The 21,243-nt window shown below is 38.1% G+C and overlaps 3 protein-coding genes and 1 long non-coding RNA gene across 5 annotated transcripts; 2 read left to right on the forward strand and 2 right to left on the reverse strand.

Moving 5' to 3' along the window:
* Window positions 1-21: 21 nt before the first annotated feature.
* On the forward strand, window positions 22-2,628 carry LOC122826712 (dnaJ homolog subfamily B member 9-like). The gene is made up of 3 exons (XM_044108889.1): window positions 22-123; window positions 423-663; window positions 2,014-2,628. The coding sequence occupies exons 2-3, from the start codon at window positions 447-449 to the stop codon at window positions 2,487-2,489; spliced, it is 693 nt and encodes a 230-aa protein (XP_043964824.1). The 5' UTR covers window positions 22-123; window positions 423-446; the 3' UTR covers window positions 2,490-2,628.
* Window positions 2,629-3,210: 582 nt separating this feature from the next.
* Window positions 3,211-12,863, reverse strand: LOC122826716. The gene is made up of 2 exons (XR_006369848.1): window positions 12,644-12,863; window positions 3,211-4,537 (listed from the first exon to the last, which is right to left on the reverse strand). It is a non-coding gene; the product is annotated as an uncharacterized LOC122826716 (long non-coding RNA).
* Window positions 8,615-13,080, forward strand: LOC122826709 (aldo-keto reductase family 1 member B1-like). Its single transcript, XM_044108887.1, has 10 exons — window positions 8,615-8,880; window positions 9,495-9,662; window positions 10,728-10,844; window positions 11,023-11,100; window positions 11,194-11,316; window positions 11,393-11,499; window positions 11,595-11,676; window positions 12,113-12,196; window positions 12,298-12,380; window positions 12,878-13,080. Exons 1-10 carry the CDS (start codon window positions 8,815-8,817, stop codon window positions 12,918-12,920), a joined length of 951 nt encoding a protein of 316 aa, XP_043964822.1. The 5' UTR covers window positions 8,615-8,814; the 3' UTR covers window positions 12,921-13,080.
* A 150-nt stretch (window positions 13,081-13,230) lies between these two features.
* Window positions 13,231-20,894, reverse strand: LOC122826708 (aldo-keto reductase family 1 member B1-like). 2 transcript variants are annotated; one of them, XM_044108886.1, is made up of 10 exons: window positions 20,753-20,894; window positions 18,170-18,337; window positions 17,942-18,058; window positions 17,707-17,784; window positions 17,350-17,472; window positions 15,995-16,101; window positions 14,827-14,908; window positions 14,559-14,642; window positions 14,367-14,449; window positions 13,231-13,866 (listed from the first exon to the last, which is right to left on the reverse strand). In XM_044108886.1, exons 2-10 carry the CDS (start codon window positions 18,263-18,265, stop codon window positions 13,824-13,826), a joined length of 813 nt encoding a protein of 270 aa, XP_043964821.1. In that variant the 5' UTR covers window positions 18,266-18,337; window positions 20,753-20,894; the 3' UTR covers window positions 13,231-13,823. The 2 variants fall into 2 exon arrangements, with proteins under 2 accessions (XP_043964821.1, XP_043964820.1); XM_044108885.1 differs by lacking the exon at window positions 20,753-20,894 and adding an exon at window positions 19,003-19,191.
* Window positions 20,895-21,243: the final 349 nt, after the last annotated feature.

Raw genomic sequence — 21,243 nt, forward strand, 5'->3', positions numbered from 1 at the left:
GTCGTGTTATTTAGGCTCAAGAATGCTTGTTGTCAACAGTTGCAGGGTTTCGTTTCGCATCAGCTGGAGCTGTTGGCGGGTGACAAGAAGAACCCCCGAGGCTGTACATAAATTCCTCTGCAGGTAACTGTTCGGATTTCTGTAAAAATAACGGTTTCTAGTGTACAAAGGGCTTATTTGTGACTGAAAATAGAGAATTGTGTTTTTAATAAGATTTGTTACTGCTAAAAACTGATCGAAAGTTTCTAGTCTGTTCCATTGAGTCCCCATCATCAGCTTAAAGGCTCTGTTAAAACAACTAGCGAAAAAAAAAACAACCGTTAAGCAACGTTTACCTGCTTTAATTTTCTGTTATCCAATTTTGAACTTCATTGTTTATTTTAAACGTTTTATGTCCGGTATACGTTCTGCTTTTATTATAGCTAACGGGTGTTAAAACTGTCAGTATGGCCACGGCGCAGTCGATGCTGCTTCTCGCAGTTCACATTCTTCTCATCTCGGAGTTCATCCTGGCTAAGAGAGACTACTATGAGATCCTGGGGGTGCCCAGAGATGCCACGGAGCGCCAGATCAAGAAGGCTTTCCATAAACTGGCTCTGAAGTATCACCCTGACAGAAACAAGGGCGCAGATGCAGAGGCGAAGTTCAGAGAAATAGCAGAAGGTATGCCAGTGATTCATCATAGTTTTCCTATTACGTCAAGGAAGTGTTTTCTTTTACAAGTTGGTCTGTAAAGTGTTTGTCAGGTACTTTAAAATACGTTCCTCCTGTTGTGAAAATTGACTTAAATTGTCACATTCAGCTTGACAAGTTTCTTTAAAAGTAATTTTTATGCCACTACTCTGCTGTGTTTTGAATTTCCTCTTTTGTGGTAGGAAGGGAGTTTACTTCGGTTTCTTTACTATGTTAAGAATAGAGACATAAAGTTAAGTTAAAATCCAAATAGTAATTCCAGAGTAAACTAAAGTTTAAGACGGGCCTGCTAAGCGATTATCCTTATCTTATTGTATGATTATCTTGATTTTTAAAAAATTACCACAGTTTTTATGCATCATGCTATTTAACGTGCCGAGAATGTGCCGAGTTGCAACAAACTGTTCATGTAAATCAAATTAAATGTACTGTGTCCTTAATCATGATACAAAACCTACTAATATCTAGATTTGTATGCAGACCTAAAGTCTGAAATCCCCCTATTTAACTAAAAAATCTGAATATCTTCCATATGAGCCTTTATTGAAACATAAAATACAAGAATACATACAATAGTTGCCATTGTACGGAAAAAACAAACAAAAAAACCCCTATTCTGCTTAAAATATCAAAATGCTATATAAAAAACAAAAGGTGACCAATTAATCTTTATCTGGAAACTTTTGATATTTTGAAACAGGAAATGTGCAAAAACTCTAACATTAGTTCAGACACAATGTAGGAAAGTTAATTAATTCGTACCGATCATTCAGTGAAATTCCGGTCAAGTAGAATGAGCTTTTATTGAAAAGTCTTTAATTTGTACATTATTAGTATGAGACAGGATGAAATCTTTTGAGAAAAGATATTTTCTTCTTATTAATTAACTAATTTTGTTCATACAAGTCATCTATGTTTTAAGCTAAGGTACTCCAAGTTTTTTTTCCATGGCTTTTGTTGAACTTTAGAGCACCTTTTAAAAGTATTCATAAAGTGAAAAGCTTTTTTCTTTTTTTACATTACAAACTTCATAGTTCATCCTCCCATCAACTGACTGGCTCCCCTGCCCTTGCTAAAGAAAGACATCCCCACAGCATGATGCTGCATCCACTATGTTTCACCAGGCAGTGGTGTTCTCAGGATGTGACATCACATTTCAATCTTGACCTCATCTGACAATAGCAGCCTTATCCTCCCGCTTGCTGTGTCCAACACATGATGTGCATCAGAGCTTAATTACAAGAAACTCTTTTTGAATGCTCTACTGTGTATTGATATTAAAATACTGACGCTCACTTTACGTCTGTTTGCTTCTTTTAGCTTATGAAACGTTATCGGATGATAAGAGGCGGCGAGAGTATGACCAGTTTGGCCACTCTGCCTCATCAGGAGAAGCTTACCAAGGAGGTAGAGGAGGCGGCGGCGACTACAACTTCAGGCAGCACTTCCAGTCCTTCAACTTCAATTTCGACGATATCTTCAAAGACTTTGACCCGTTCGGTCAACAACACCAGCACCACTTCCACTCGCATCATCAGTCGCACCAAAAGAGACACTTTGACAGCCACTTCCAGGCTCACAAGGAGGCGATGAACCGGCAGCGGAGAAGCTTCCAGCAGGGGAGCTTCGGCGGAGGAATGTTCGACGACATGTATGAGGACTTGGAGAAAATGTTCTTCTTCAACACCCACACTGCCAGAACCGAGAGCAGATTTCAAGGTTCGGCGAAGCAGCACTGCAGGACGGTGACTCAGCGCAGGGGGAACATGGTGACCACCTTCACCGACTGCTCCTGAGACGAGATGAAGGATTTAAAAAAAAAAAAAAATGTTGGGTGCTGCACAAATTTTAGTTGCGGTGTTGAAATCGAATTGAATGCTAATTTATCACTTGGTGTGGCTTTTGTAACTCATTGCGTTTTTTTTTTTTTTTTTTCAGCAAACATCCAAGCTGGTCAAATTAGTGGCTGTTCTGAAGCAATAACAAATCCACATTTTTGATTATAGTACGGGAATAAGTCTTAGGACCATTCAAAAACCTTCCCTTTCCCTTGTTTATTGTGTTTGTTTTGGTTTATTATGACTGTACGGTTCCGACACTCAGGTACGGCCTACTTTTAAATGATAAAAGGTTCTTTTCCGTCGAGGGCAGGAAGGCAGTAAGAGTTCTCGAAGGCAATCTTTGATTCAGCAGCTAATCAGGCCACTTTGCTTTCTAACTTTGAAACGACAACAAATTCCTCTTCCGGGAAATGTAGCTGGAATGCGTGCAGGCTGGCCGTCGTCAACAGTTACCTCATTTTGAAGTTTAAGTTTCTTCCTGCAGAGATGCATCTCCTATCACTCAGTCAGGGTCAGGAATTAACATCAGCCCCACGATAAATTCTGTGAAACGGAGACGGAGACAATTTACTGCTTCATCCGCTCGTTTTTCAGTCAAGCTGGATGGTCTGACAGGTTAAGTTTCCCAAACTAATAAGAATGTGCAATACTTAGCACCTTTGCTCTTCATGTTGCCTATGACTCAAAGACAGTGCCCTGCAAATGCCATTGTCTTACATCTGCACTTTGTGTATGTGTGTGTATGAGTGTGGTAAGTGTGTGTGTTGACTGCAAAATGTTTGGAAAGAAATTAAAACATGAAAGATCAAAGAATTGTCTTTTCTTCCCTCTGTGACTAAATTAGGAACTCACTGTGTAGAACAGGGGTCACCAACCTTTGAGACCGGGAGCTACTTCACGGGTCCAGAGTAACATATGATTGCATGCTGCCTGATCATATTAATGTTAGGGACTACTGACAATAGTTATCAGTAAGGACAGCTATGGCTAATTGCTATTATGTGATCAGAAGTTCTTAGTTCACAGAGTTTTAAGTTTGATTCCCATATGGAGCTTTTCTGTGTGATTCTAAAATGCTCACAAGTGACAGAGTATGGATTGGTGCAGCTGCGGCTGGACGCACTGAGTACCTTGAGATTTTCCTTTGAATGAAGAAAGAAAATAATAGTCATATAATCTATAATATTCTGTGCAAGGAATCCATATGGGGGCCAACTTTTAATATTATTGAAATAAATCAGCTTTTTGATTTACACATTAGAGATGTGGATATTTACAGTTATTTAAATTAAATTCTGAATAACATATATATATATATTTATTTATAGCAAATCTGAATGTGTTTTATTTTGCCAGTACTTTTGATGTCCTTGACTTCTGGTTTGATACACCAGTTAGTACTGTACTTTGTTTTAACTTTTTATGTGTATTTTGTCTGTTACAAGTAACTTTTACACACAACAGAGGAGATCGTTTTAAGTTAATAATTCCTTAGCATTGATATAAAAAAAAAGTATTAGTTTGACTGGCAGGAAAATATCTTGTTAAAAGTATGATCTGTCAGTGGAAGTAGTACTTTTTTTAAAATTAATATTAAGGAATTATTTACTTTAAAAAGCTCATATCTTGCTGAAACGTTACTAGTAAGTTAGTTTTGTCTTACTTCATGTACTAAAAAACTAGACCAAAAATACTTGGTCAGAGTTTGTGTTTTAGCAGTGGATTTATTACATGTTAACAGATCAAGAAATAAGAAAGCAATTGGCTGAGTTTTATAATATCAGAATGCCACATCTGATCTGCTTTCTGCTTAAACTTGACAATTATGTTCATTAAAATTCAAACAAAATACGCTGATGTTTGTGTTTAAAAGAAAAAAGTGTTTAAAATCGGTTTAAACGCTGTGATGCGTCTCTCACCTGCTCCTCTATGAGGGGCAGCCACTAAATGCAGGGAAGTGTTGCCTAACAAGTTGCCCGGCAGCTTTACAGAAGAATCCTCGGCTATTTTGAGAGGGAAAAAACAAAGAGAAAAAAAAGGCAAAAGTTCAACAAGAATTCATCATCGATCACACCGTATGCAGGTGAAAGGATCTAACATGAGCCGTCATCTGTGCTGCCTTGTCGTTTCCTGCCGTAGCACGGATAACTAGTTAAGTCGGTAGCTGTCGGCGCTACGTGTCTAAAACGTTTATTGTGATGTTTACAAACCGAAAACTATAGCATGCTGTGTTAATGTTAAATATTAGCATTTCTTATCACTCACTTCTTTATGTGACGAGACTGAAGTGGAAGCTTAGAAGTAATGCTTAGTATAGCACTGAAACACAAAAAATATCACTTCCTTCATCAGAATATCCTACCCGTTTAAAATGAAAAGCTATCGCAGATGTTTGCACTTATCCTTTTATGAAAACTCTGCATTCAAGAAGGATTTTGATGTAAATTGCACGTTTTGTGATTCATATCCTTAAAATGCTGTCCACTTGTTTTGACACTGTCCCTTTGTTGATGCTTTTTGGCAGAATCGGTGTGACTTTATCCACAACAACATAGAAACACAATTTATGCTGTTATGGGAAGATGTCTTACTTGGCCTCACTAAAAGCTCAACAATTCAGAGTTTCTCATAAATCCTTCATTGTCACTAGCTAAATATCATATTCATTGTTGCAGGCAGGGGAAGCCATGCCTTGCTGCATTTTACAATGAAGTTAAGTTTTATATCCGGATTATCGAAGACAAAAAATAGCTATTAAAACAATAGAAATGCACTTGCAGTTTAAGGTTTGACAAAGAAAGCAAAGATGGCAGAGAAAGATTTCTTGTTGACCAAAATAGATAGTTTGCTGAAGAGCCACGGGAAGCTGCACAAAGAAAATGAAGACTCTGGAAAGCCTGAAGATAAAAAACTCGAGCGCCGCCTTACCTGCAGAAATGACAACGCAATGAGCTGGCAAGCTGAGAATAACATCCTTATTAATTCCAACGAGTATTACAAAAAAGATTAGGAGACTTAACAATTCAGGCACTGAAATGCGATTATGGTACCATGTTAAGATTAAATGTGATACTGGAACGGACACAGGCAACAATGAAAAAAAATGTAGAAGACTCATTGAAAGAAAAGTCAAAAGTACTGGAGTGGATTGAAAGGGAGAATGAAGAGCTGAATAAGGAAATTGTAGCTCTGAAAATCACGCAGGACAGGATAAAATCAAGGGTGGCAGATAAAACTAAGGATGTCCCACAAAGAGAAGAAACCCTGCAATGAGTAACTTTTCTACTTTCCAAAGATCACAAAACGTTTATAATCCAACTGTTGTTCCAGACAGTTCCACCAGAGGGAACACTTTCTCAAAGCTAAAAAAAATTACATCTGGAATTATCTTCTAAAAGAGGCCTAGAAAAAGCAAATTCTTTTTGAGATGTCAAATACAAACCATGATGTTTGGTTTATTTGGCCAGATTCAAACAGTGACAAGGACAAAACGGGAGCAAATTAGCTCTTAGACCTAATCTAATTTACATCTCTAATATTTCACTAAACCCAAAACTTCCCTTATTTCGTTAACATATTTTGGTGGTCATCGCAATCCACATAAATTTGAATGAAGCACAACTTAAGCCTCTCACTGTGTTCACAGTTTCTCTGCTCCGACTCCCACTAACCAGGAAGGATAAAATTATCTGAAGGAACTGCACATGACCAAGAGGAAGAACATTTAGCCTGAAACCAGCACAGCTGATTGATCATGAGTTCTAATCTAAACATTTGGTTATATAACTTCTTTAATGTTGAAAAATATATAAGTATATGAAAGGCCTGTTAAAACTGCTTTGTCACCTTGGCTGTGCCACACCTAAATGCTGCATAGCTACAGTAAGCAAGATAAGGTTGCTGCTCTGAGAGTTTTACACTTGCTGAGTCATCACAGATTTGCAAACTGGCGCTTGAAAATAAGTACCACACACAGTTTGAGAACAATGTAAAATGAGAAAGAAAAAAAAAATCAAATCAAATCTAGCAGTACTTTAGATTTAGGTTATAGATGAAAAATAAAATACAAATTCAATAATGTTGTTTTAAACTTAAACACCATGCTATCGATGTATTTAATTATTATTATTTTTTTTTACATTCTGAACTTTGAGGTACCCAAACTAAAACATAATTGAACCGCCTATGGGCTGCAGGTCTGAGGCATTTTGTTAGCATGCTTTCTATCATTCTTATAGCTGGATAAGAAACCTTATCCAAACTGGCCACCCACATTAATAAAATGGTGAAATAATATTGACCACAAAACACTATATTTATAAAAGATAAACATTTTTCCTACACAATCCTAACAAAAAAAACACGATTTCTATTCACAATATTTATTAATTTAATTATTAATCTATTTGTTTGATTTGAAGACAAGCCAACGCTGAACATCCAGATGGAAGATGGAAAAATATCGGCAGGAGAAGGTTCTCTTGAAGACAAAGTAAAAACTAAGAAAAAAGACAAGACCATTTCTGATTCAAAAATAGGGGGTGTATTAATTTATTTGTAGTTTTTTTGTTTCTCAACAGTAATTGGGTTTCTCAACCCACTACACCTGCAACAATGGAGGACGGAACATCAAGAAGAGTGAATGATGTCCATGGAAAATCTGGATACATACCTCCTTGTAAATATAGGATATTCTGAAACGGGTTTCAAATTGCAGATGGGACCATACGCCTCTAGATTCTCAATCTCCTCATATTCTCTTGTATTCATTTTTGATTATGTCCTCCAAATCAGGTGACCAACATTTGTTATCAGGTACGGCACATCAAAAGGCACCACTACCCTACTATACTTGTATATTCGCTGAGCTATTGCGCAACCTTGCATTTTTTTTGCCAAGTCATGGGATGACTAGGATTTTAGCAAATGGCACAGTCGGTTACAATATCACACCTGTACTAATGATAACAGTAGTGGGTGAGGAAATCTTGGCACATAATCTCGGCACAAGAGTGGATAAGTGCTGACATCGTAGGCGAGCCTGCTTTTCCCCACCTGAGACATCTATATGGCCCATTCCCATATTCTGGACAAATCTAGAACAAAAATGACCCTTGATTTTTCTAGGGATGCTGTTATACAGTGTGCTATCAGTTACTCCCTCTAGTGTCCATTATAGGTATGCCAGGTCCTTGCAAAAATGAATCGTACACAATATTTACTCTCTCTTGATTTGCTCTCTCAGCTCGATTCAATTATCTGAGCTTCCTCAGATAAATTTTTTTGATCAACTGGCATAAAATAATCACCTCAATTTTACTGGATTCTAATTTTGTTTTAATTCGACAGTGCACATCTGGATCTAATGTATACTGGATTTTTTAGAATGAATTGGGCCAATGTAAATTTAATTTGGACAGAAATGGACCCATGATTTGTCACTGAAAACTAATGAAAGCTAAGGGGGGAAAAAAGCAAGTGACATGATACAGCACCTGAACAGTTCATTTTCTGACTGAACCTAAGCAAACATGCTGCTTACGAGTTTTCGGTAAACAGGGTGTCACAGAGCAATAACCACCGCTGTTTAATTACAGCTTCATCAATAATTTACAAGTAAATTGTGGTCACTCTGTACCGCAATTTACTGCTTCATCTATGATTATGACATAATAAAGACAGGCGGAACCCCCCTCGATTATCAAAAGTAAAAGATTAGGTTTTCAATATGCCATAAATTACTAAAATCATCTTCGGAGTCATCCTTTAGTACGAGTTACTTTGATGTAGGCTTTCAGCTGTTTTTCCACCTCCTCTTCTATCGACAGAATACAAATCAGAGATTAGTTTGAACTTTGTACATCTCTTTATTTCATATTTCATTGCTTTTTTGTTTATGCAGCAAGATAAATCAAATATCCATAGCCTTCATTTTATATCAGAACAGGGCATTTTAAGATTGTACCTCTTGAAAATGTTGACGTCCTCTTACAATTTGGAGAAGTATAAAAAATAAGTAACATTGATTTAATTTATCCTGTCCCTATGAATGAAATAAAGAAAGCGTTGTTCTACAATTTGGCCTAATTTCATGACACCTTAAAAAAAATCTCATTTTAACAGCCACACCCCTTTTTCAATGTGTAGTCACAGGGCTGGTGACTTTAACCCCTCCCATTTCACAATCAAATAAAAGGCTGCCTGCATCTTCGGCGGGCATCTTTTGCTTAATCAGCTGCTTTCGGAACCACCTAGTTAGATTGGACATAGAAAATTCAAGATGATTCCTGCAGTTACGCTCTACAATGGAGCCAAAATGCCCATAGTTGGTCTGGGAACATGGAGGGTAAGGCTAAGCTTTAATACATTTCTTGCAACTGCTCAGTAATACACTGCAAGCTCATCTGTGTTGGTCCTGACTCTCACTGAATGCTTTCTGTAAGCTTTTATAAACTGAAACTATATTGTAAATTTGCATGCTAATGTACCTAATTCCCAGAGTTGTTGGAGTAGAAATAAGCAGTGAAACCACTACAATCACACTGTGCCTTGTGTTATCTGCATACAATGATAAATATTAACATTTTACTGCATGCTGAACTCCGCCTGCGGATGGTTGTGTAAAGGTCATTTGATTTGTTATGTAACTGAAAGTACAACAAAGGACAACATACCACATGCTAAAAGCAGGAGCTTCTAAAATTTTTGGAGTTTAGATCATTAAGTTGTACAATAGAAACATAAAAAAATTACATGTGGCCATGATTAAAACTACTTCAAAAACGACAAGACTTACCCAGACTGAAGATTTCAGTTACTTTTAGGCAATTTATGGGTTGAAATAATTTGCAAATTGAGACATTATTTACTACTTTTACATAAAAAGGACATCAAAATATTGCCACAAATGTTTGACGCCTGAGTGTTTGCATGTTTGTGCATTTGCGTAAACCTTCGCAGGCCGAACCAGGGAAGGTCACCGAGGCTGTGAAGTTGGCTATAAGCAGCGGCTACAGGCACATAGATGGTGCCTTCGTCTATGAGAACGAAGGAGAAGTTGGGGAAGGAGTGCGCGCCATGCTTGAACAAGGAGTGACAAAAAGAGAGGATTTATTCATCGTCAGTAAGGTATGCCAAATAATGACTGCTTGTTGGGAGAAAAAAGCTGTATTTCAAAGACAAATTCTGTAGAAAATAAAGTTCTCCATGCTCCAAATTGCCCTAAAGTTCTCAAATCATGGAAATCAAAAATGTCACACTAAATATGTGGCCTGTGTGGCTATAAATATCACTAAGCACTGTATGTTCAGCCTAAGTATCAGATGTTTCTAGACAGAATTATGTTTGTTACAGCTACAGAGCTTTTCTTGTAGCATCTCCTTTTCAGCTATAAAGTGCCCCACTGTGTTTCCTGCCCAACATTAGAAGCTTTAGGCCCTTGTTCACACACTAGCAAGAATATTGTGGTTCTGTTAATATTTCCATCCACTTTTTTTAACTGAGATGATGGTGAACCAACCATTGAGTCACTAATTCTAGTAGTTTTATAACGCATCAAGTGTACTTGAGCTTTAACGAGAAAATGTAAATCCAGTACTATTAAGTACTACAAACACTGATTTTACCAGACAAAGTCACATGGCAACAGCCATAGTACAGCAGTGAAGCTTACCAATGGTCCATAGCTTTTGACTAGTTCTTTATATGAACAAATCAAAATTGTTTTTCCTTTCCAACTTCATTAAATAAGAAGAACAGGCAAAAGGGGAAAGAATGTGCCAGACATTTACAAACATTTCACGTCATCTTAGTTGCATTCACTGTCCATTACGAATGTCTACGAGGAGTGGTCTAAGAGGGAGAGCGGTAGCCACTAGTGAGTGGTTAATACGTCACTTTTCTCAAAAGGAGAAAATGACTGGTCTAATCCAAAGCCTGTTAGTTCTCCCAGTGATTAACAATGAAATGGATTACCCAAGGCTGGCTTCTAAAAAATACATTTAAATGAACCGTTATTCTTAAAGGGTGTTTGGCAGGGACTGAAGAATGGCAAAAGTTTTGACTTCCTTCAAAGGGCTACAGACATCCAGAATTCACTTGGACAAAAAAATATTGTGGCAACAACATTTTACACTTGTTTCTCCTCCTAGATTATTCATACTTCTTTTGTGTGTGTGTGTGTGTGTTTCTCAGCTATGGTGCACCTTCCATGTTCCATCGCTGGTAAGGGGAGCATGTGAGAAAACTCTCAAAGACTTGAAACTGGACTATGTGGACCTTTACCTTTTACACTTCCCAGTAGGGATGCAGGTCAGCCCACAATTACCCTGTCTAACTTCACCTAGCATTGAAAACCTTACAGAAAAGTGCATGTTTGCTACTTAACATTAATGTTAGAAGCTAAAATCCAAATTTCTTTGAGAACTTCAGAAGCTTTATAGTCATTATCTTCACCCTGATGCATATAAGAACTGTATTTTCTCCACAGCCAGGGGAAAAGATTTTTCCATCAGACGAGAACAACGAAATCATTTGTGATGACAGCTACTTCCTGGACACATGGGGGGTAATTTAAAAAGTCACTGAACCAACAGATTAGCTCTGCAAATTAGCGAGTGTTTATATTTTTTATAATACTTGTGTATAATTTATTTAAAAGGCAATGGAGAAGCTGGTGGATGACGGTTTGGTCAAAGCCATAGGTGTCTCAAACTTCAACAAAGACCAGATTGAAGCCATTCTCAACAAGCCTGGCCTCAAATACAAACCAGCCAACAATCAGGTAATTCATACAACTGGGTTTTCTAGATCATATGAAATAAAAAAAATAGATCGGTAACATTTGAGTGCTTCTTTAGATTGAGTGCCACCCATATCTAACCCAAGAGAAAATGATCAACTATTGCCACTCAAAGGGCATCACGGTTACAGCTTTCAGCCCCCTGGGATCCCCAGACAGACCCTGGTGAGCTGACCTGCCATTTGCAGAACTCACATCAGTGTCATCACTCAAGAAAACTAAATCATCACTAATTGTAAACAATTCACGTCCTTTGAAAGGGCTTCCTCTGATGACCCCCGTCTTCTGGAGGATACTACCATCTTGGCCATTGCTAAAAAGTACAACAAATCTCCAGCACAGGTAAGACAGGAGCTAATGACTCCTTATGATTAAAACTACTCTTTCTTATGTTCTACAAATAATGAATGTGGTAAATATATTCTTGATGGCCTTAATTTTTTTTTTAAAGTCATCATTCTTCTCCATGAGATGCCTCATAAAGTTGCACTACAAGATCACTGATAACAGCAGCATAAGTGAACTTAAGAAATTAGTAAACAACAAAATATTGTGCTCTGGTGGTGCTTTGATCAGCCGTGTACAATGAAACCCTCAAATGTCTTCAAAGTTTGAAAATCTAGGGCAATTGATAACATCAGTGCCCAAAGGCACTGGTGTTTATTATAAGAACATCATAAGTTGGTAATTTGTATGGTGTTTCAGGGTGAACCACCAAACATGACATCATGCAACAGTTTCTGTTTTTTAAAATATGCTCCTCATATTTCCTTCCTAGGTTCTCATGCGTTTCCACACACAGAGGAATGTGGCAGTCATCGCCAAGTCTGCAACACCAAGTCGGATTAAGGAGAACTTCCAGGTAAGATGACCTCCATCAGGATCCATGTTAAAAGGATTTAGGAAAAGAATCCTCAGCTGTTATCTTTCTACGCTTTCAAATCGATCTCGTCTCTCTTTCAGTTGTTTGACTTTGAGTTAAGCCAAGACGACGTGAAAACGATCCTGGGCTTGAACAGGAACTACAGAGGATTCCCAGCAAAGTGGTGAGTAGAAATGACAGAGTATCTAGTTTGTGTGTTACCTTTCCACCTTTTGTCATGTTACAATAACCTTCAAAGTATTTGATTGGATGTTCACTGCATGCGATAGGTCAACACAAAGTAATGCAACGTATTGATGCATGTTTTCAAAACTTATCTTACAAATAAGGATCTGAAAGGTTTTTGCTTTTAGCTCCATTAAGGAGAGGATGGGTGTTACGTTAGCTTTATATCATGTCATGTTATTCCCTCATCAAAAAACATACCTGGAGTTTGGCTGTCATTCTTTCATGCCAGTTGATGGTGTGAAATGGCCATTTGCTGATCTCCCAAATAACTTAAAACACAGACACCTGTAACGTGACAAAATGTGGAAAGTTTATGAAGTGTGAATAATTTTGAGACAGAAACAACAAGTAGGCATTGAACTGTCGACTCCTGCTTCGTATCGTGAAGTTTAACAATGTTCCATTGTCTTTTCTTTTTTTTTCCTCCAACAGGGCCGTAAAGCATAAAGACTACCCCTTCAATGCAGAATACTAGCCAAATGCAGCGCTGTTTCTGTTTGATTCTTCTTTGTGGAAAAAAAGGATGAACATACTGTTCAATTAAACTACTACCCAATTATCGTCTATGGAACTTGCAGAAAATGTCACCAAAATAATTGTTCATGAATGGTTAGACAGACATTAAAAAGGAAAATGCCATTTTTAATATCCGAGACTCCTTTTCTGAATTCAATGTCTCGCACTTCAAAGAAAGTTTGATTCTACAGAACCGGTCCTCCAGAATCAAACATTAACCATTTATTTCTTTCACCTTTAACAATAGGAAACTGCATAAACGTGTGACGTAATGCATCACCGAACTTTATTGTACAGCTTAACACACACAGATAACATGAGAAGTGAAAGCTGGAGATTGTTTCGTGACAGAGTTGATATACATGACTGAAAAATACCACATGTGAGTCAGCCGAAGAGAAGCTTTCTGGATTGCAACATGTTCAGGTTTTCAGTGGTATGTGCTTGGAAATTCACTAATAATATGTAAATCTTAAGTATCTCTGCCTTAGTCACAAATTGAAGGAGTGTACTTAAATGTAACATGTAGTGTCGTAAAAATATTTTTATCTTAATACTGCAAAAGTTTACCTAATACAACATTCCCCTGTATTAAAAAAGGAATGCCAAACTTAGATTTAAAACTAAAACATAATGTAATATTCATCAGGGATGGCAACTATTGAGTGACGTCAGTAACTTAAAGCAGAACTCGATTCGCAACGAGACAAACCAATAGAAAGAGAAAAATAGAACTGTGCTCATATTATGCTTCTGCTCTCAAAAAAGGAAAGGGAAAAAAAAAAACTCTTCCAGAAAGTGAGCACGTCCAGAGTGTGTGGAAGCAGAGTTGAGAACCTGGAGAAAATCTGCTGTCTTCCTTTCAGTACTCAACGTTGAACGGGTAATCCTTGTGTTTCAGGCACCTACAGAAAGAAGAAAAAACATAAACCTCTCCTTCGGTGGACTTTTCGTCTGTAAAAGCTTTTTGCTGTTCTGCTGGATTTTATGAGGTAGACAAAATGAACTCTTTGGTTAGCCTTAAAGCAGCTAAACAAAATGGTAAGCTTTCGTCTATATAATCTTATTATTATGACTAAGGTCACTGTTAACAATACGTCCTCCACAAGTGCTGGCTCAAAAGAAATTCTGTCATATTTTCATCACAGAAAATCTAGCAAATATCTTCTATGTCATTGTAGGTGCAGCTATTATATTACCTTTAAACACAGAATTTGTACTTCACATGGATTTAATTTAAGTTATGAGACGAATTTGATTATTGACCAACAGAGACAATGAGTTATAAACACTAATATATTAAAATAGCTAATATTAACTCAGACATTAAATAATCCTATAACCATGCAAAAGAAAGGTCCGTCAAATAAAAGCACAATAGCAATTTCATTAATATTTTTTTTACCAATGCATGCTGCAGCATCTCCAGTTCCGATTGAATCCCAGTATGATCTTCATTTCCTCCTCAGTCAGTTCAAAGTCAAACACCTGCAACAGTGAAGTAGCTCTTGGGTCGGATTCAGAGCAAGAAAACCAAAAACAACAACAAAAAAGTGTTTTCTCTGAAAAGTAAAATATAAGCGGATCACTGAATTACCTGGAAATTCTCCTGAATGCGCTGTGGAGTGATGGACTTTGGGATCACAATCACGTTTCTTTGGACGTGGAAGCGGATCAGGACCTGGAAAAACAGGAAGTGGGCAGGATATTAAACATGCTCTGTGGCCTAATAAAAGTTGAAGACAAATAGCAACAGAGTCAAACATTAATTTTTGTTATCGTTTCTGTAAATATTGCTGGTGCATGCAAAGAAAAATAAAAGAGGAACATGAATTAAGGTCTGTGGCATAAACATCTTTCTGTACCTGAGCAGAAGTCTTTTTGTGCTTGTCAGCGATGGCTTTGATGTTGGGATCATCCAAAAGTGAGGGGTCTTCTGGCTTAGCCCTGAAATTTAAATCACTTACAGGGGTCAAACACTGCTCATTGAGCACACCAATAACCAGCAACATCAAACAATTCAGTGCACGACAATTACTGATGTAGCTGATGTTTAGTTCACAAATTACAAAATACATCACACATAGGAAGGAGGAACAACAGTCACATGCTGAAACTAACCAAAGAGACGTGACAGACTGAACAGCAGGGAGAAACACAAAAATAGCAATGCAGACTGTTTACTGGGGAGCTTTAGCCACCCCAGCGGATACAAACTGTGACATTTCTGGGGTCTGTTTGTGGCTCCTGACAGCAGCTCTGTGCTTCGCACACTGCAAAAGCGCAGAGTGCACATCCCATTCGATGTTACCTAGCCTGGAAAACTAGTTTTGAGGCCTGAGAGGGAACAAAAAAAGACTAGACAGAATATGTAAATGTCTAAATAGTCCTGACACAACAAAATTTATGTTGGCCTAAAATTTGTTAATCACAAATTAGGCCGACTTACATTTTTAAAAAATGAATTTAAGACATATCGAAGTCTTAATTTTAGATATATCAATTTAAAAGTAGTGCTTCTTAAGGGTTAATGGACACCGTGATATAATTTAACAGCAATACATCCTATATTTAATATTAAACGGTTCTCTGTAATACAGCAAAAATGTTTGTTGTTGCAACAAAATTAAAAATACATTTTATTTTGAAAAAAAAAAAGTAGGTTCAAGTGTTTCACATGAGGGATATCTTTTGACATTCAGGCATCACTCAGATGTTTGCGACTTCTGTCAAATTGTTGTGATGGCGATCGATCGACATTTCGTCCATGTGTAGCAGGTTCAGAGCACCGTATTTACATGTTGAGGAACTATTCATCTAAGACATGAATAGCGCTGTAATTACCTTGATCTGATTTAGCCCATAGCTACAGCTAATGTGAGTCCGGATAGTTTTGATGAGACTTTTTGATAAGCCGGCACATTTCCTTTTTACCATTGGGAGTGCAGTTAGTTGAGCACAAGCTAAGCTTACAGGTGTGCGTTTCTTCCACCTTACAGACATTTATATAGCAATGTGATTTGAACTACATACCAGGGTCTGTCAGGAGAGCCAAGAGGGCTGTAAGCAGTCACTGTGATGCCTTGAGAGTGGCAGTATTCGATCAACTTCTCCTGGGTCAGGTATGGGTGGCACTCGACCTAGGAAGAAAACGCTATTAGGCAATGGCACAAGTCAGTAAGAGCTAAGGCACATTGCACACAAATATTGGGATTTCATAGGCAGACATAAAGTAGAGCAAAATTGTCAAGAGGAACATATATAAAAAGAAAACTTTCTTCTTTACAAGAAAATCTGAAATGTGTGGCATGCATTTTATTCTGCCTCAGTGCTGAAAGGCCCTTTTCTTAACTGAAACATTTTATAGCAGGCCACGCGTGATGGCATCAAGTGAAACATGTTCTTGTCAAACAGGAGACATTAAAGACTTTGTAAAACAGGAACCTCTCACATAGAAACTGGTTACATAAAGTAAGCTACACAGTGGTAAACAATCCGCAAGCAGAAAAAGGAAATGGCCGTTTCTACAAGTTTTGCCAGTTTTCTGACTGCGCCAAATCGAATGCATAGAATCGGTGAACGTCGGCTTTCAAGTCTTGATCTAAATCGTTCTACTGTAGCTTCTGCAGGAAGAGGAATCTCTCTGCTCTAGTCTTTGCAGCCTTCAACATGGTTTAACAGGAATGCTCTGTATATTGTACCTTCCTATCAACGTTATCCTGTTACCTTGCGTTTGCTAGAAAAAAGCATTTTCAAAAAAAGCATGATGCCAGCAGCGCCATGGTTCATGGCTGAGAGGTTGAGCAGCGTTGGTTCTTTTGCATGTAGAACAATGTAACATTTTTGTATCACTTAAAAAAGTACACACATCTTAATAAAATACATTGGGGTTTGTAGTTGATGTGTGACAAAATGTGTAAAAAGTCCAAAAGTACAAGGCATGGGTATGGTTACTCGCATCTCAAACAATGAGTCTATTTTAAAAGGATAGATTCGCTGATATAAAAGACAGAAAACGTCTTTGTCTGGTGTGTAAGAGGACAAAAGGCAGATGTAAAAAAAAGAAAAAAGAATGGCCCTTTAATTTCATTAGAAAGCAGCAGCAGGGCAATGATTGAGAGCAATGGCGTGCTAGAAGCACAAAAATATAAGGTCACCTCAGATAATCGGTGTGGCCTGTGGGAAAGCTGCTGTGGCTCATTGCGAATGGCCAGAGCAGATTGAAAGAGACAGATAAAACCATTACTTATACCCTTTCAGAGAGACACAAACTAGACATGTTATTTACCAGCAGTACCCTTTGGTTTCAATGGGTGACGTAAACAGCAACCACTACATCTGTAGCCAGCTTTTGCTGGTCATAAAGGTGGCGACTAAAGTAAACTTACCTGGTTGTTGGCAGGCTTATACTTCAGGCCGGGCTTTTTGAGGACGGCTTCGATCTGGTCCTTGTTAAAGTTGGAGATGCCAATAGCTTTGACCAAGCCAGCGTCGACCAGCTGTTCCATACCCTGAGAATGAGAAACAAAGGCAAAATGATGCATCTAATGAGACAAGCAGCCTCCTGGCATTATAGTTTATGCCTTTAAGTAAACATGCACTGCAACTTTTCTACCTGCATAGTTGCTTTTTGTTATATATATATATATCTTCACCAAGAAGTTCTGCATTGCTTAATTATTTGGATGTGATATTTGAATTTTCAGCAAACTACAGTTGAGAGAAGTTATGTTTTACCAGCTTACCTCCCATGTCTCCAGGAAGTGAGTATTATCTCCGATCATCTCCCCATTACTGTCCAAAGGGAAAAGATCCCCACCAGACTGGACAAAAAAGAAAAAAAAAAAATTTTTCAACCATTTTTAGCACAACATTACTAAGAAACTAGATTTAAAAGGAAAAAATGTTTCTTGTGACGCCATTTAAGTGGCTCATTAAAATGACTGTGAAAACATTCAGGTGTGGAGGGACTCATTTCACCTTGCACCCCATGGGCCAGTGCATAAGATAAAGGTCGAGGTAGTCCAGTTTAAGATCAGCGAGCGTCTTCTCGCATGCTTGCTGCACCTGGGACTTCTCGTGGAAAGTGCACCACAGCTATGAAGCAAACATATTTCAGAAACAAGCATTTTGAAGATCAGCAACAGCAACATCAACTGTCCAAGTATTTTTGGAGTAGGCAACACACTGCATTCAAGGAGATCTTACCTTGCTGACTATGAAAAGATCTTCTCTCTTGACCACTCCCTCTTTGATCATGGCGTTGACCCCTTCGCCCACCTCTGTCTCGTTCTGGTAGATCATCGCCCCATCAATGTGCCTGTAACCAGCTGCAATGGCTGCTTTCACTGCCTCTGCCACTTTGCCAGGGGGAGACTAGAAGAAAAAATACAAACATAAATCTAGCTTAAATTGTCTCAACAGATGAATAGAAATGGCAGATGGGTGGTTGGGGAGACTGGCAAAGGAGTTTATGGATTTAAAAAGTAAATTAAGCAGGAACACGACATAACAAAACAGTATAATTAAAAGGAATCATTGCCTTTTCTATAACCCTTTGTATTGGGCTAAGAGGGCCCTTTGGCTGAATTGCCAAACAGTTTTGGCTTTTAAAAGTCAGGAAGGATAAAATGGTAACACGGTAGTAAGCAGAAGAATACCACCTTCCTGTCATTTAGCCTTAAACAAAATAACTGAGATTTTGCTGATTCTCACTGAATGTAGTTTTAATGCAGAAGTCTTACTGCAGACTGTGCACACCGCGCTCATGTTTCTAAAAATTGCCTGCGTGGACCGCGTATTAGCCACGGCCAGTGCAAGATGATCAAGATGAGCTCCGTCAAAACTTCACAGCATGCAAGAAAAACACACTTTTAAACACTTGAGAAGGGAAAATAGGCTCAAGCCAGGAAGTGAAACCAAACTTTCTTTTAGCTCAGTGGAGTGTCTCGCCCTTCTTCCCATGAAAATGCTCCGCTAGCTTATCTGAAACTGTTAGCTAAAGCAAATATGCAACACTTTATTTAAACAGGCAAACTCACCTTCCATGTGCCCAATCCTACAATGGGTATTTGGGCACCGGTGTTGAGTTTCACTGCAGTTGCCATTGCTTTGGAGACGAGCAGACCCTGAATGTGACGCGCAAGTCGGAGCAGCACACACAGCGAGAGCCTCGTAGATCGATTAATTATGCCTTTTAGAGGACTTTATTGGAGCTGAGCCAGAGTCCACCATGCGCTTCTGTCACTCCGTTTGTTATTAGGAAGTGGGAATATACATAACTTTCTATTAATAATCGAAACACACAATATAAGAGGCGTTTTCTTTCTTATGCCTTTTACAACCATGCAGCGCCTAGTAAAAGTATTCACACCCTCTGAACCCTTAGTCACATTTTGTGAAAATTCGGTGATTTGGAGAGTATATTTGAATTTTACGTGACATATATAAAACAAAAAAGAAAAAAGGGGGAATAGAATTAAATCAAATAGCTCTAAGTAAAATCTAGTGCAGCAGTTTACTTCCAGGTAACATCCAATTTGTCCACGCAAAAGAAAAATAATCTCAGTATATTTGTTTTCTGAAGGCCTCTAAGGTTTGTTTGAGAACATTAGTGAACAACCAACAACCACACACAAGTCAGAGATAAGGTTGAGAGGTTTGGAGCAGGGTTAGTTGATAAAAAGTCTATATTATAAAATCTGATGGTGTTCAATCCATTATCTATAAGTGAAGTATACGTCTCCAAACCGAATGAGGCATAGTGGCCAGCGTAACTTAACAGGCCGGTAAACAAGACAATTAATCAAGAAATCAAACAAGTTTACATTTGCCAACTTTGGCAGAGCTGCAGAGAATAAAAGCTTATGACCTACACAAACACTGCTTAACCATAAAGCTCTAACTAAATGGAAATTAACAGTTCCAGCAAAAAGTATCAGAGAAAACTCCAAATCATGTGCAGAAATATGCAATGCATTTCTAATAGATTAGAAAGTCTAAATATACCTGAACAATGTCAGGAGATATAATTAAAAGTAGTTCAAAGAAATGAATCTTGCACATCAAATTAACTATAAATTAAACTGTTATTCAAACTGTGCACACTATCTCAAATGTCTTGCTTTTTATGCATCCTTTAATTTACTTAAAATTCCTGAGAATCATCCCGGAGGCCCAAACAAAGCTTTCTGCAACTTGGTTAGTTTTGCTGCTTAACCACTAGAGGGCACAGTCACACCTTCAAAATCCCTTTAGTGCGAATCACCTAAAGTAATTTGATCATATCAGTTTATACATTGGCCCACATGGTGCATAGATTTAGGTAAGTAAAACAGATTGATCATTCCATTTAAGCTTCTTCCAGAACCAAAAAAGAGAAAAAAGAAAAAAGAAAAAAAAAAGACCTCAAGAATTACTTTAATTTTGATTTGAAATGGAGTCAATGGATTCCTCTTTGAACAAACTTTGGGTATGATCAATTACTTGCACGGAGATAAAAGGAGTATGCTTATTTGAATTATACTTAAAGTGTGACTTTATCCCAGGTTGATGTTTGAAGAGGAGCACCCTTGTGTGCACACAGAGATTTAAACCTCAAGAAACTGCTGATGGAGTGTGCACACATTGCTTATTTTGGCAAAAATCTGATAAAACCTCAGAGACCTTTAACTGAGCCATTCAACATTTTGAGGCAAAGATAAGAGAAGGAGAAGACAGCCGTATGAAAAGAGAGAGAGAAACACACACACACAAAGGGAAAAGTTATGTGAGCTAACAGCCGCCGTGTACCTCACAATGGCTCTCGCTAAAGTTTGAGTCTCTTCTGATCTTCTCCCAGCTGGACACCTGCTTTTCAGGCCCTGTCTCTTTCTCCCTCCTCTGATCTGACTTCAGACACTGGAAGGCCTTTCGACATCCTCCAAACTGTCAAAGTACCCAAGAAATCAAACACCGTCGCGTACTGTCGGGATCAAAGACCTGCAGGTAAACCAGACGAAGACACAGACACATACAACTTCTACCTAAAAGGGAAGAGGGCTCTTATTTTAAGTCTGCAGACAAATACGGCTTCACTGTACCAAGGGGATTAAAAAGAATAAAAGAAAAAAAATGGAAGCAACCAAGACATTTGGAAACATGACAGAAGCTCAGACGGACTATTTAAGGGGACCTTCGTTTCGATGACAAAGAGCTGCTGTGTCTGTTCTTCGTCGGACAGAGTCCAGGCTTTCACTAGGTCTTCGTCAGATCTCACAGTCCACCAGTAAAACAAAACCTGT

The sequence above is a fragment of the Gambusia affinis genome, linkage group LG23 (genome assembly GCF_019740435.1).
Source record: "Gambusia affinis linkage group LG23, SWU_Gaff_1.0, whole genome shotgun sequence".
Lineage (NCBI taxonomy): Eukaryota > Metazoa > Chordata > Actinopteri > Cyprinodontiformes > Poeciliidae > Gambusia > Gambusia affinis.